Below are 16,869 nucleotides of genomic sequence, written 5' to 3' on the forward strand. Positions count from 1 at the left end.
AACTACTATATAACCGTGCAACCAATGATTATGGATGAACACCATAATGAAAATAAAAAATACTAAAAAATAATAAAATTGTGTGGAACGAACAGCCGGGCATTCGTGCAGTTTGAGTCTGTTTCTGTGGTAACATGGACTCTTAACAACGTGATGAAACATTGTTGCTACTTGCTGAAACTGAAAACTAGTATTCGGTTGCCTAGGCAACACCCCCCACAATGCAGCAGCAGCACACATAGAAACAGAATGAAATTGGAACCTCATATGTACACTAGCAATGGCTGCCTTGTATTGTGATGCAATCATTTCTATGGTAATGTAGAATGTTCATTCAAATGATGTTAGGTGATGTGGCTCGTGCAATGGAATTAACTTTTTGTAATGCCAGTTGAGTTGAATGAACAAATCATAGTGCATATTTGAGCATTTTTACCTCCTGCTTTGCTCCTATGGGTATACTCGCAATGGCCTCCAGTCCACCCATTATGACATTGTTGACTTGAATGGGGATGCCCATTCTATTCATTCCATTTATATGGCAGTCAAGAGCAGAGGAGAGGATATGCCTCCCCCCCCTGAACGGTTATTAGGGTCACATTGCCAGCCAATTAATATCATCCCAAATTCCATGACCATCACAGCCCTAGTACCAGCGTCTTGTTTTTGGAGACTAAGTCATGTTGTTGTGGGGTTTGACTCCAATTAACTTCAAATTGTCTGAACGTTAAATGGATCACTGGTTGTGGTGGAGGGTTGAACCTGATACTGCCATGTTGAAAACGTTTCCCTTGATACAGAGAGTAGTATCACTTGAATAAGGGAAGGGAAATCTCTGTTTCACTCTCCCATACTATCCTCTGCTGTACATTACATTAAGCCAACAGATACACAAACACAGGCAGCATCAGGAATTGTACGGGGAAGCAGGTAAGTGTGTGTGTGTGTCGAGGTACTCACTGCTTTTGTTGTATGTGACCTTGGCCAGGAGTTTGTGGGCCAGGAGGATGTCTCCACTCTTCACTGCCACCAGGAGGTCCTGCTCCTTACCCATGATCGACCAGTGAGCACACACGGCCCTTAAGAGGGCAGTAGTCTAAGCGGTCCTTGGCAATCGAGGGCTCAACTTCACACAGTCAGGTGCATGGTGAGTCCTTCAGCTCTTCAAAATCAGATACAATGATGATGAACGTATAGAGGAGCGTCACAAAACACCCAAACCAGCCAGACAGTCAGTCTGTGTCAATCAGATTGGAACGGACCAGACCATTGTTATTAACTGGGTGAGGCTAGGCACCAGCACCACCAGGTCGTTTGGTTTCCAGAGTGTGTTTGTGTGTGGGGCCAGGTTGTTGTCTGTCCTGGTCTAAATTAAAATGTAGTATTTCTGGAGTTGTCCTCAGGGCAGGGTGTGTCGCGTAGTCTACTTGTCCTCAGGGCAGGGTGTGTTTCAGGTTCTCCTCTGTGTCCGCCAACCTGGAACAGTAGAACCTGCCATTAGAAAACAGACATGCCTTCACGAGCTGGGATTTTACGACTATTCAATGAAAGCACTTGCAACCACATTCAATGAAACACCTTGCAAAGCTCAGTGTGGAGCCAACGCACTGCTAGGCTAGTACTAGTACATTCCAAGTATACAGCAATGTAAATGATAAACAAAAATGACTTTATCAAGGACGAAATCCCCTCTAAATATTATATTGGTATAAGTGTGTTATTACAGGTTGTAACTACAACCTAATTAAGGATGGTGTCATTCTAAAACCACTATTTCACTCAGGAAGCCCTTCCACCATGGTTACCTGAGGATCATTCCATGCCGGAATACATTTCCTTTACTCCTCCCACTTTCCCCTCAACTGTTTTTTTTTCTTCCCTTGGAGCTGTCCGGAACTCCAATTGCCAATTCTACTAAGGTAGTATGTAACATAGGGAATAGGGTGACATTAGGAACGCACAGCAGAAGGCAGAAGTGACTGCATCTTTTTCCCATTCCCTAAATGCTACATCAGAGGACAAAGCCATGCAGCACCACTAAGGGGATAAAAAATATCCAGGAGAAAGGTAAAAAATGTATATATATATATATATATATAATTTTTTAAATTATATAGTTCCAGTCATACATTTGGACACACCTACTCATTCCAGGGTTTTTGTTTTATTTTTTTTACTATTTTCTACATTGTAGAATACTAGTGAAGACATCAAAACTATGAAATAACACATATGGAATCATGTAGTAACCAAAAAAAAAATGTTTTTGTTTCAAAGTAGCCACACTTTGCCTTGACAGCTTTGCATACTCTTGGCATTCTCTCAACCAGCTTCATGAGGTAGTCACCTGGAATGCATTTCAATTAACAGGTGTGCCTTGTTAAATAATTTGTGTAATTTCTTTCCTTCTTAATGCCTTTGAGCGACAAGGTAGGGGTGGTATACAGAAGATAGCCCCATTTGGTAAAAGACCAAGTCCATATTATGGCAAGAACAGCTCAAATAAGCAAAGAGAAACAACAGTTCATCATTACTGTAAGACATGAAGGGCAGTCAATACGGAACATTTCAAGAACTTTGAAAGTTTCTTCAAGTGCAGTCGCAAAAACCATCAAGCGCTATGATGAAACTGGCTCTCATGAGGACCGCCACAGGAATGGAAGACCCAGAGTTACCTCTGCTGCAGAGGATAAGTTAATTTGAGTTACCAGCCTCAAATTGCAGCCCAAATAAATGCTTCAGAGTTCAAGTAACAGACATCTCAACAACAACTGTTCAGAGGAGACTGCATGAATCAGGCCTTCATGGTCAAATTGCAGCAAAGAAACCACTACTAAAGGACACCAATAAGAAGAGACTTGCTTGGGCCAAGAAACACGAGCAATGGACATTAGACCGGTGGAAAGCTGTCCTTTGGTCTGATGAGTTCAAATATGATGTTTTTGGTTCCAACCGCCGTGTCTCTGTGAGACGCAGACTAGGTGAACATATGATCTCCGCATGTGTGGTTCCGACAATGAAGCATGGAGGAGGAGGTGTGATGTTGTGGGGGTGCTTTGCTGGTGACACTGATTTATTTAGAATTCAAGGCACACTTAACCAGCATGGCTACCACAGCATTCTGCAGCGATACGCCATCGCATCTGGCTCGTGCGATGACCAACTATGAAATAACACATATGGAATGTATATAGCCTCCACATTGACTCTGTACTAGTACCCCCTGTATATAGCCTCCACATTGACTACGTACCGGTACCTCCTGTATATAGCCTCCACATTGCCTCTGTACCAGTACCCCCTGTATATAGCCTCCACATTGACTCTGTACTGGTACCCCCTGTATATAGCCTCCACATTGACTCTGTACCGGTACCCCCCTGTATATAGCCTCCACATTGACTCTGTACCAGTACCCCCTGTATATAGCCTCCACATTGACTCTGTACTAGTACCCCCTGTATATAGCCTCCACATTGACTACGTACCGGTACCTCCTGTATATAGCCTCCACATTGCCTCTGTACCAGTACCCCCTGTATATAGCCTCCACATTGACTCTGTACTGGTACCCTCTGTATATAGCCTCCAGATTGACTCTGTACCGGTACCCCCCTGTATATAGCCTCCACATTGACTCTGTACCGGTACCCCCCTGTATATAGCCTCCACATTGACTCTGTACCAGTACCCCCCTGTATATCGCCTCCACATTGACTCTGTACCGGTACCTTCTGTATATAGCCTCCACATTGACTCTGTACCAGTACCCCCTGTATATAGCCTCCACATTGACTCTGTACTGGTACCCTCTGTATATAGCCTCCACATTGACTCTGTACCCCCTGTATATAGCCTCCACATTGACTCTGTACCGGTACCTCCTGTATATAGCCTCCACATTGACTCTGTACCAGTACCCCCTGTATATAGCCTCCACATTGACTCTGTACCAGTACCCCCTGTATATAGCCTCCACATTGACTCTGTACCAGTACCCCCTGTATATAGCCTCCACATTGACTCTATAGTCTCCACATTGACTCTGTACCAGTACCCCCTGTATATAGCCTCCACATTGACTCTGTACCAGGACCCCCTGTATATAGCCTCCACATTGACTCTGTACCAGTACCCCCTGTATATAGCCTCCACATTGACTCTGTACCAGTACCAACTGTATATAGCCTCCACATTGACTCTATACCGATACCCCCTGTATATAGCCTCCACATTGACTCTGTACCAGTACCCCCTGTATATAGCCTCGCTTATTATTTTACTGTTGCTGTACAATTATTTGTTACTTTATTTTCAATTTTTTTACTTAACACTTATTTATTTATATTTTTTTTACTTCTTAAAGCACTGTTGGTTAAGGGCTTGTGAGTAAGCATTTCACTGTAAGGTTGTATACCTGTTGTATTTGGCATTTCACTGTAAGGTTGTATACCTGTTGTATTTGGCATTTCACTGTAAGGTTGTATACCTGTTGTATTTGGCATTTCACTGTAAGGTTGTATACCTGTTGTATTTGGCATTTCACTGTAAGGTTGTATACCTGTTGTATTTGGCATTTCACTGTAAGGTTGTATACCTGTTGTATTTGGCATTTCACTGTAAGGTTGTATACCTGTTGTATTTGGCATTTCACTGTAAGGTTGTATACCTGTTGTATTTGGCATTTCACTGTAAGGTTGTATACCTGTTGTATTTGGCATTTCACTGTAAGGTTGTATACCTGTTGTATTTGGCATTTCACTGTAAGGTTGTATACCTGTTGTATTTGGCATTTCACTGTAAGGTTGTATACCTGTTGTATTTGGCATTTCACTGTAAGGTTGTATACCTGTTGTATTTGGCATTTCACTGTAAGGTTGTATACCTGTTGTATTTGGCATTTCACTGTAAGGTTGTATACCGTTTGTATTTGGCATTTCACTGTAAGGTTGTATACCTGTTGTATTTGGCATTTCACTGTAAGGTTGTATACCGTTTGTATTTGGCATTTCACTGTAAGGTTGTATACCTGTTGTATTTGGCATTTCACTGTAAGGTTGTATACCTGTTGTATTTGGCATTTCACTGTAAGGTTGTATACCTGTTGTATTTGGCATTTCACTGTAAGGTTGTATACCTGTTGTATTTGGCATTTCACTGTAAGGTTGTATACCGTTTGTATTTGGCATTTCACTGTAAGGTTGTATACCTGTTGTATTTGGCATTTCACTGTAAGGTTGTATACCTGTTGTATTTGGCATTTCACTGTAAGGTTGTATACCGTTTGTATTTGGCATTTCACTGTAAGGTTGTATACCTGTTGTATTTGGCATTTCACTGTAAGGTTGTATACCGTTTGTATTTGGCATTTCACTGTAAGGTTGTATACCTGTTGTATTTGGCATTTCACTGTAAGGTTGTATACCGTTTGTATTTGGCATTTCACTGTAAGGTTGTATACCTGTTGTATTTGGCATTTCACTGTAAGGTTGTATACCTGTTGTATTTGGCATTTCACTGTAAGGTTGTATACCTGTTGTATTTGGCATTTCACTGTAAGGTTGTATACCTGTTGTATTTGGCATTTCACTGTAAGGTTGTATACCTGTTGTATTTGGCATTTCACTGTAAGGTTGTATACCTGTTGTATTTGGCATTTCACTGTAAGGTTGTATACCTGTTGTATTTGGCATTTCACTGTAAGGTTGTATACCTGTTGTATTTGGCATTTCACTGTAAGGTTGTATACCTGTTGTATTTGGCATTTCACTGTAAGGTTGTATACCTGTTGTATTTGGCATTTCACTGTAAGGTTGTATACCGTTTGTATTTGGCATTTCACTGTAAGGTTGTATACCTGTTGTATTTGGCATTTCACTGTAAGGTTGTATACCGTTTGTATTTGGCATTTCACTGTAAGGTTGTATACCTGTTGTATTTGGCATTTCACTGTAAGGTTGTATACCTGTTGTATTTGGCATTTCACTGTAAGGTTGTATACCGTTTGTATTTGGCATTTCACTGTAAGGTTGTATACCTGTTGTATTTGGCATTTCACTGTAAGGTTGTATACCTGTTGTATTTGGCATTTCACTGTAAGGTTGTATACCTGTTGTATTTGGCATTTCACTGTAAGGTTGTATACCTGTTGTATTTGGCATTTCACTGTAAGGTTGTATACCTGTTGTATTTGGCATTTCACTGTAAGGTTGTATACCTGTTGTATTTGGCATTTCACTGTAAGGTTGTATACCTGTTGTATTTGGCATTTCACTGTAAGGTTGTATACCTGTTGTATTTGGCATTTCACTGTAAGGTTGTATACCTGTTGTATTTGGCATTTCACTGTAAGGTTGTATACCTGTTGTATTTGACACGTGACAAATACGTTTTGATTTGTTTAACAACAAAAGAAAATCTGTCATGACAACTGAATGGGGTACTTTTTGTTTATCACCTGTGCTATAGACTTTTCCTTCACAAGGACAATAATATTTTCTTTCTATTTTACTCTATCCCATTCAATGACATTTTTTCCCCCCATTCTTCTGAAAGCTTGTGCTGGGACATAATGATGTCTGGCACAACAACGTGTTAGAAGGAGGAGCTGTTATTGGTGTCTGTCTGTCTACAGCAGGGCTTCTGTTTACCATCAGGTTGTGGGGCTAACTACATCTAGCCTATACAACACTGTGATAGGTTATTGTACACATCAGATCACATCAGCTTTGATGATAATATCATGCTATTTTAGGCTTTTTTAATATCATGTAAGGAAGCTGTCATGAAACCATGTTAACTCCATTCAGAAGTTAGGCTATATGAGCTCAGTACTTTTTAACTAGGCAAGTCAGTTAAGAACAAAGAATTCTTATTTACAATGACAGCCTACCCTGGCCAAACACTAACGACGCTGGGTCAATTGTGCGCTGCCCTCTGGGACTCCCAATCACGGCCGGTTGTGATACAGCCTGGAATCAAACCAGGGTCTGTATTGACGCCTCTAGCACCGAGATGTAGTGCCCGACCAGCTAGTTGTAGCTTAATGCCATTCATTTGTGCCATGATGAGCCACTAATTTAAAACTGGTCAGGCACCTTGCTTGCCAGCTAGCAAATGACTATTGATTGACACCAAGCCCAATACACACAGTTTCCCAAACTCGACACCCCCCCTGCACGTTTCGTTTTTTCTCCCTAGCACTACACAGCTGCTTCAAATCATCAAAGCTTGATGATGAGTTGGTCATTTGAATCAGCTGTGTAGTGCTAGGACAAAAAACAAAACGGGAGTTTATGAAACCCTGGTTTAGAGGGTGTCACAACGTCACATCATAGTTTAATCAGCAGCTGTCCATGAGGGAGGCACATGTAGAAACAGTTGTAACTAAACACAGTGCTGCTAGCTAGATTGCGTCCCTGTAGTTAGGGAAATAAACTGTCCTTAAAACAAACCTGCTTATAGCCAGCTATATAGGCTACTATTGACAAGCAGGTGTACCCATCTACCTTGAAACACAAACAGATCAGTGGCTTTCCAATCTCTCCTCCTGGCCCCCACGGACGTTTCACCCAATCAAGTGCTTTTTGATTTGTGGTCTTGCAAGACCACTCAATAATAAACGAACGAAGAGGGAAATACAAACTCACCAGAAAATGTTGACAGATGTTATCCGGTCATTGACCTTGGACTGGTGAAGGGTTGAAGCCAGGGTGTAGTGCTCAGCGAGTCAGGTGCTTGTAGACTCAATGGAATCTGCCTGTATGAAGAAGTTATGCTGCTACTGGCAACACATAATCCAGACAACGTTTAGATAAATTATTGAAAGTCAAACTGACATTATTCAGTTAAATCTTACCTTGCTTCCAGTAAATAAAATCCTGTCATCCTCGCCAGACAGACCATTCTTGAAGGATAAGTCGCCGGACTTGTCCCTGCGCTAGGAGGACATATCTTTCTCCAAATCCCTCTGCGACCTGGAGCAAAGCGCGCGGCTCCGCCTCCACACGCATCAAAACTCTGGAGAACTTCGTCGCGAATTAAAACACAGATCCAGGATCAGATGACCATGCTCCCATACTATTCTTAATCATTAGGGGAGTGAACAAATACCTGACTCTTTATCAGTAGTTAGGCTAAAGTTATAATTTATTGGAGATGTCCATAATAGACAAGACATGGTTTTAGGTCGGGTTTACCATGTAGAAATATTCAAAAGCCGCGCAATCCAAGTGGCATTAAATTGCTCTGATAGGATTTGGAAAGGAGTTTGTGTATGTGGTCGAGGAAACATAAATAAAACGGTCCACAGTTCGAAGTTGTTAGGTTTTAGTGACACCTGCTGGTAAAACGGGGTATCGTAAGTAACACACCCGTTGCACTCAAATCAAATGGACCGCTGCAGTGTGCTTTCAAAAGTACGACAATGAAAGACATGTATTTTGGTCTTGTTTAAACAATGAATCATGCATAGCTTCTCTTACAGAGCGAATAAACTATCAGAAATTAATTCAAGCATTTAAAAATGTTAACCATTCTTCGCAATTTTAACACAATCTTGCATCACTCAAAGAATGTTCTGTTTAGGTAGCAAACTCAAACATGAGTGGGAGTGAGTGTTACAATGCCTCCAATCTCCTTGGCTCATTGCACTCTTTCTGAACCACTCACAGTGCATTCAACACTGAAATTACTTGGAGTTTTGAGTCATCTGAGGATACATTGGTTTTTATCTGTAACATCTATGTACAATGAAAATGCAGCAATTAAAAATGTACAGTGAATGATAAAAGTCTGAGGATGATACTCCCTTTCCAATGTACAGTTTGATACATTTTTTAGTCATGGAACTTTTTTCATCTCCTTTATATAATCATGATTGACGAGAAATACAATTGGTGAGTGGTGTTTGTCGTAGTAGTAGTTTGAGTACTTGTAGTCCAAGGTGCTGAAGCCATATGCACCTGCTTGAGAGAAAAGACAAGAAGATCATTTCATATTGTAAACTGACACTTCATGAGAACCACACAATGCATCTTCAGTGAGTAGTTTTCACTGGGTACCGGGTGGACATGCCCCCACCCACATTCTGAAATATACTTTTTGTCCCCCCCCAGTTTAATCATTGGAATGTGATACAAAACAGGGCAACAGTGTGCCTTAGGACCATGCGGACGCATACAAACAGTCAGGTAGGCTGTTTTGGTCTGTTAATCTGACTGAAAAAAAATTGCATATATATATATATATATACACAGTGCCTTGCGAAAGTATTCGGCCCCCTTGAACTTTGCGACCTTTTGCCACATTTCAGGCTTCAAACATAAAGATATAAAACTGTATTTTTTTGTGAAGAATCAACAACAAGTGGGACACAATCATGAAGTGGAACGACATTTATTGGATATTTCAAACTTTTTTAACAACTCAAAAACTGAAAAATTGGGCGTGCAAAATGATTCAGCCCCCTTAAGTTAATACTTTGTAGCGCCACCTTTTGCTGCGATTACAGCTGTAAGTCGCTTGGGGTATGTCTCTATCAGTTTTGCACATCGAGAGACTGACATTTTTTCCCATTCCTCCTTGCAAAACAGCTTGAGCTCAGTGAGGTTGGATGGAGAGCATTTGTGAACAGCAGTTTTCAGTTCTTTCCACAGATTCTCGATTGGATTCAGGTCTGGACTTTGACTTGGCCATTCTAACACCTGGATATGTTTATTTTTGAACCATTCCATTGTAGATTTTGCTTTATGTTTTGGATCATTGTCTTGTTGGAAGACAAATCTCCGTCCCAGTCTCAGGTCTTTTGCAGACTCCATCAGGTTTTCCTCCAGAATGGTCCTGTATTTGGCTCCATCCATCTTCCCATCAATTTTAACCATCTTCCCTGTCCCTGCTGAAGAAAAGCAGGCCCAAACCATGATGCTGCCACCACCATGTTTGACAGTGGGGATGGTGTGTTCAGGGTGATGAGCTGTGTTGCTTTTATGCCAAACATAACATTTTGCATTGTTGCCAAAAAGTTCAACTTTGGTTTCATCTGACCAGAGCACCTTCTTCCACATGTTTGGTGTGTCTCCCAGGTGGCTTGTGGCAAACTTTAAACAACAATTTTTATGGATATCTTTAAGAAATGACTTTCTTCTTGCCACTCTTCCATAAAGGCCAGATTTGTGCAATATACGACTGATTGTTGTCCTATGGACAGAGTCTCCCACCTCAGCTGTAGATCTCTGCAGTTCATCCAGAGTGATCATGGCCCTCTTGGCTGCATCTCTGATCAGTCTTCTCCTTGTATGAGCTGAAAGTTTAGAGAGACGGCCAGGTCTTGGTAGATTTGGAGTGGTCTGATACTCCTTCCATTTCAATATTATCGCTTGCACAGTGCTCCTTGGGATGTTTAAAGCTTAGTTTTATATCTTTATGTTTGAAGCCTGAAATGTGGCAAAAGGTCGCAAAGTTCAAGGGGGCCGAATACTTTCGCAAGGCACTGTATATATACACTATAGTCAAAAGTATATACACCTACTCATTCAAGGGTATTTCTTGATTTTGACTATTTTCTATATTGTAAAATAATGGTGAAGACATCAAAACTATGAAATAACACACGTGGAATCATGTAGTAAACCAAAAAGTGTTCAGCAAATCAAAATATATTTTATATTTCACATTCTTCAAATAGCCACCCTTTGCCTAGATGACAGCTTTACACACTCTTGTCATTCTCTCAACCAGCTTTATGAGGTAGTCACCTGGAATGCATTTCAATTAACAGGTCTGCCTTCTTTAAAAATTAATTTGTGGAATTTCTTTCCTTCTTAATGCGTTTGATCATCAGTTGTGTTGTGACAAGGTAGGGGGGTATGCAGAGGATAGCCTTATTTCAAATCAAATCAAAGTTTATTTGTCACGTGCGCCAAATACAACAGATGTAGTAGACCTTACAGTGAAGTGCAAAACAGGTATTAGGTGAACAATGTGTAAGTAAAGAAATAAAACAACAGTAAAGCTACTATAAAAGTAGCAAGGCTACATACAGACATCGGCTAGTCAGGCTGATTGAGGTAGTATGTACATGTAGATATTGTTGAAGTGACTATGCATATATGATGAACAGAGAGAAGCAGTAGCGTGAAAGAGGGGTTGGCGGATGGTGGGTGGGACACAATGCAGATAGTCCGGTTAGCCAATGTGCCACTGGTTTGTCGGCCCAATTGAGGTAGTATGCACATGAATGTGTAGTTAAAGTGACAATGCATATGTAATAAACAGAGAGTAGCAGCAGTGTAAAAAGAGGGGTTGGAGGGAGGCACACAATGCAATGCTTTGCTGGTGACACTGTCTGGAATGTATTTAGAATTCAAGGCACACTTAACCAGCATGTCTACCACAGCATTCTGCAGTGATACACCATCGCATCTGGTTTGGGCTTAGTGGGATTATCATTTGTTTTTAAACAGGACAATGACCCAACACACCTCCAGGCTGTGTAATGTCTATTTAACCAAGAAGGAGAGTGATGGATTGCTGCATCAGATGACCTGGCCTCCACAATCACCCAACCTCAACCCAATTGAGATGGTTGAGGATGAGTTGGACCGCAGAGTGAAGGAAAAGTATTCAACAAGTGCTCAGCATATGTGGGAACTCCTTCAAGACTGTTGGAAAAGCATTCCAGGTGAAGCTGGTTAAGAGAATGCAGAGAGTGTGCAAAGCTGCCATCAAGGCAAAGGATGGCTAGTTGAAGAATCTCAAATACAAAATACGTTTTGATTTGTTTATTATTTCATAGTTTTAATGTCTTCACTGTTATTCTACAATGTAGAATATAGTAAAAATAAAGAAAAACCCTTAAATGAGTAGGTGTTCTAAAACTTTTGACCGGTAGTGTACACTGTATGGCTCTAGGGTTGTCTTCAGCCTCCAGGGCCTCAGAAACCTGTCAGGAGTTACCTCCGACACTACATTTGTGTCATGATGACCCTGGAGTCAAGTTAACCTTTGAAGGGCCCTCAAGAGTCGGTCCTACCTGCTCCAGATGTATCTGAGGAAGTCAGGGTGGAGAAAGTAGTAGCTGCTCTTATTAAAATGGCCACCATAATATGATCTCAGCCTGGAACAGAATCAGTAAACACGATACCCCATGAAATGTCAAGCGCTTTTAGAAATGCTCAGAAATCACATCAAAACAAATGCGTTGGTAATAATAGTTATTTTGTCCGTCCATTAAATGTCTCTGCTGATATTCTTCTGTTCTTCATCAGTGACTCTAGGAAGTTGCAGTACATTGAGCCTTCTGGGATCAGAACACACAGATAAAAAAGATGGACTGAGGATTCCATGTTAAAGGGTGAAGTGATTTTTGTTCTCTTATCAAACCTTTATCTAAACCATTATGTCCCATTGAGATAAATTATCTTTTGTGTAGCCGAGGGGGGTATCTTCATGTAAAAATCACTGGATGATTCAGAAGATTTACTGCTGTTGTCACTGTCTGTGTCCAGCGCTTGAGTTGGGCAGGAGCTCACCGAGCCGGAGTACCGACACCGCATTTTCTACTGCTTGAGCTCTTGTTCCTCATAGAATATTAGCTCAAAAGTATTGTGGTGCTCCTTGCACCTAAATATAAAACAGTACCGGCACCCAAAATAAGTACAGACTCCGATTTCAGTCCAAGTCAAGCACTGTGTGTCCCAAATGACACCCTGTCCCCTAAATATCCCCTATGGGCCCTGGTTAAAAGTAGTGGACTGTATAGGGAATAGGGTGCTGTTTGGTAGGTAGCCATTGTTACACACGTTGTTGTGGGGTAGCTGTCTGAAGCCTTGTTTCTTCAGACTGCCCAGTGATGATGGAGAAGGATGTGTGGACGTAGACGGATGTTCTGCTTCCAACATCGTGTTGAAAACCAGCAGTGACAGCCCCAGTCACCCTAAAGGACTATTGTTTAGTTTCCAACAGGTCTAAAGGTTTTTTTTTTTAGTTACCAACTGGTTCAGGGTCAGATTATTGTTTAGCTAATTGATGGGTATTGTCAGAACTGGGAGCTGAGAGCTGATCCTGAATCAGTTACAAGGGCCTAACCAGATTAAAACCATTTGACATTTACATCAGCTTTATGAGAAATGCCCCTCACAAGATCACAAAGTTCAACAATCCTACTCAAAGTACAATCTTTGTGTGAGCACACCTCACCTAAACACAGAGTCACATGCATCTATAATGTTCCCCATCCCAGAGCTGTTGAGTATTCCTCCATTGTCCACCACAGCACAGTAAATCCACACAGAAATACAGAGATGTATACATTATAAAACACAGAATAACATACAGTACGGGATATATTCACATAATAACATAATGTACCATATTTGCACACAGACAGAGAGACAGAGATACAGAGAGAGCGAGATTGTAGCCCATGAAACCAAAGGGGTTGTTGAAATGGGCCAGTCGGTTCCATTCACTAACACTACTTAGCTGGTTCCTGTCAATGAAAAGCTGCATGTCGGTAATAAAGGCCTACTGAAAATCTAGATCGCTGGAATTCCTGATGGACGACTCTGAACAGGTCTTTGAACACAGGGAGTGTAAATACACAAGGATTCAACCAAAATCTGAACGACACATGCTGTGTAAACAGCACACTGTATTTGCTTCGAGGTGCTAATGTAAGGAGATGACAATTAAATGCAAAAGAGGTTCCTGAAAGTATTACTGTTAAGCAATGAGTTATTGCATAATCTCTAAAGGTCTAAGCCGTTGTGGTGAAGGGGGAGGCAAGTTATTGAATTTGTCCTTTACAACTAAAGCCCAAAGAAATGTATTTAACAACACATTCAGAAATACCATAAAAGACAGTCAAACCTTTTTGCAGAAGGAATACGGTTTTGAAGTGTTTGTCCTATATCTAGGAGATATAAGAAAGCTCAGGACATATACAGTGGGGAAAAAAAGTATTTAGTCAGCCACCAATTGTGCAAGTTCTCCCACTTAAAAAGATGAGAGAGGCCTGTAATTTTCATCATAGGTACACTTCAACTATGACAGACAAAATGAGAAAAAAAATCCAGAAAATCACATTGTAGGATTTTTAATGAATTTATTTGCAAATGATGGTGGAAAATAAGTATTTGGTCACCTACAAACAAGCAATATTTCTGGCTCTCACAGACCTGTAACTTCTTCTTTAAGAGGCTCCTCTGTCCTCCACTCGTTACCTGTATTAATGGCACCTGTTTGAACTTGTTATAAAAGACACCTGTTCACAACCTCAAACAGTCACACTCCAAACTCCACTATGGCCAAGACCAAAGAGCTGTCAAAGGACACCAGAAACAAAATTGTAGACCTGCACCAAGCTGGGAAGACTGAATCTGCAATAGGTAAGCAGCTTGGTTTGAAGAAATCAACTGTGGGAGCAATTATTAGGAAATGGAAGACATACAAGACCACTGATAATCTCCCTCGATGAAGACTGATGAGGATCTTTAAAATGTATCCCATTAACTGTAACGTAACAAAATGCTGAAAAAGTCAAGGGGTCTGAATACTTTCCGAATGCACTGTGTATATATATATATATATATATATATTTTTTTTTTTACACATATACTGAACAAAAATATAAATGCAACATGTAAAGTGTTAGTCCCGTGTTTCATGAGCTGAAATAAAAGATCACAGAACATTTCTATATGCACAGAAAGCTTATTTCTCTCAAATATTGTGCACAAATTTGTTTACATCCCTGTTAGTGAGCCTTTCTCCTTTGCCGAGATAATCCATCCACCTGACAGGTGTGGCATATCAAGAAGCTGATTAAACAGCATGATCATCACATAGGTTCACCTTGTCCTATGGCAATAAAAAGCCACTTTAAAATGTGCAATTTTGTCACACAACCAATGCTACAGATGTCTCAAGGTTTGAGGGAGTGTGCCATTAGCATGCTGACTACAAATATGTCCACCAGATCTGTTGCCAGATAATTTAATGTTAATTTCTCTACCATAAGCAGTCTTCAACGTTGTTTTTGAGAATTTGGCAGTACGTCTAACTGGCCTCAAAACCGCAGACCATGTGTAACCATGCCAGGTCAGGACCTCCACATTTGGCTTCTTCACCTCCAGGATCGTCTGAGACAAGTCACCCAGACAGCTGATGAAACTGTGGGTTTATACAACTGAAGAATTTCTGCACAAACTGTCAGAAACTGTCCCAGGAAAGCTCAGCTCGTCATCCTCACCAGGGTCTTGACCTGACAGCAGTTCATCTTTGTAGCAGACTTCAGTAGGCAAATGCTCACCTTCGATGGCCACTGGCACACTGAAGAAGTGTTCTCTTCATGGATGAATCCTGGTTTCAACTGTTCTTGGCAGATGAAATACAGCGTGTATGGCGTTGTGTGAGCAAGTGGTTTGCTGATGTTAACGTTGTGAACAGAGCGCCCCATGGTGGCAGTGGGGTTATAGTATGGGCAGTCATAAGCTACGGACAATAAACACAATAGCATTTCATCAATGGATCAATTGAATGTACAGAGATACCGTGACGAGATCCTGCGGCCCATTGTCGCGCCATTCATCCGCCGCCATCACCTCATGTTTCAGCATGATAATGGCCCCATGTCGCAAGGATCTGTGCACAATTTTTGGAAAATGAAAATGTCCCAATTCTTCCATGGCATGTATACTCACCAGATATGCCAGCCATTGAGCCTGTGTGGGATGCTCTGGATGGACGTGTACGACAGCGTGTTCCAGTTCCCGCCAATATCCAGCAACTTCGCACAGCCATTGAAGAGGAGTGGGACAACATTCCACAGGAAACAATCAACAGCCTAATCAGCTCTATGCGAAGGAGATGTGTCACACTACATGAGGCAAATGGTGGTCACACCAGATACTGGTTTTCTGATCCACCATTTTTGTAAATGTGTCTGTGACCAGCAGATGCATATCTCTATTCCCAGGCATGTGAAATCAATACATTAGGGCTTAATGAATGCATTTCAACTGACTGATTTCCTTATATAAACTGTAACTCAGTAAAATCATAGACATTTGGGCATGTTGAGTTTATATTTTTGTTCATTGTATTTATCTCCTTATTTGTGAGGGGATAAAGGGGGTTACCCTTCCAACACCACTAGGTGAAATACAACACATTTGTTTGTATTTTTTCATTTACAAGTCTCTGCCATTATCAGTAAAAAGCTACACATACTGTTATAGTAAACTACAGTAAGAGCTTATCAGGTATAGCATCGTGTTAGCCTGGGGTTTATACAGAACACATCTTCAGTGTGGACTCTTTGCTATGAGGACTTACCAAATACTGATCCTCTTGTTGACACTCTCATTAAAGAGCACATAACCAGAGACAAGAGTGCAGACAAGACTAAAACTATCAGGAAAGCTTTCCAAGGGTACATTTCTCTGCTTCTCTGATGGATTTGAAAAGCTATGTGTTTTTCCAATGAAGTTACAGTTCTTGTTCTTGCTCCATGGCTGAGCCTGTGACCTCATTTAGAAACAGTTAACAGTGTAAGACAGCTACACTACAGTTTACACACCTTTCATTTGTATGTAAATCCCGTCAAGCAATTCTTCTGTTCCCAAGTTAAGAGTGTTTGGTTCCTATTTTCCATGTCTAGTGAAGTCATACCCCCCAAAAATATGTTTTATACTTACCTTACTTACATCATGTGTTTGAATAGGTTTATCCTTATCACATTCCCCTGTTCTGTTATGAAACCTGTTCATGGATGTCTCTCCTTTTTTTGCAGAACCACACACACACACACACACACACACACACAAACCTTTACCTCAATAAATATGACATCTGTTTTCTCTCTGACCA

The 16,869-nt window shown here is 41.0% G+C and overlaps 1 protein-coding gene across 8 annotated transcripts in view; it reads right to left on the reverse strand.

The window, feature by feature from the left end:
* Nucleotides 1-8,021, reverse strand: part of LOC110499540 (caskin-2) — a 77,598-nt gene extending 69,577 nt beyond the window's left edge. For 3 of the 8 annotated variants that reach the window (XM_090213090.1, XM_036956287.2, XM_090213094.1), the window contains exons 1-3: nucleotides 7,859-8,021; nucleotides 7,650-7,759; nucleotides 961-1,476 (exon numbers count right to left, since the gene is read on the reverse strand). In XM_090213090.1, coding sequence (XP_090069216.1) covers nucleotides 961-1,054 — 94 coding nt within the window. In that variant the 5' untranslated portion in view covers nucleotides 1,055-1,476; nucleotides 7,650-7,759; nucleotides 7,859-8,021. Of the gene's footprint in view, nucleotides 1-960; nucleotides 1,492-7,649; nucleotides 7,784-7,858 lie in introns of all 8 variants that reach the window. The other 5 variants (XM_090213092.1, XM_090213089.1, XM_090213091.1 and 2 more) reach the window with 4 other exon arrangements.
* Nucleotides 8,022-16,869: the final 8,848 nt, after the last annotated feature.

This window comes from Oncorhynchus mykiss, chromosome 20 (genome assembly GCF_057628025.1).
Source record: "Oncorhynchus mykiss isolate SJ-2025 chromosome 20, ASM5762802v1, whole genome shotgun sequence".
Taxonomy (NCBI): domain Eukaryota; kingdom Metazoa; phylum Chordata; class Actinopteri; order Salmoniformes; family Salmonidae; genus Oncorhynchus; species Oncorhynchus mykiss.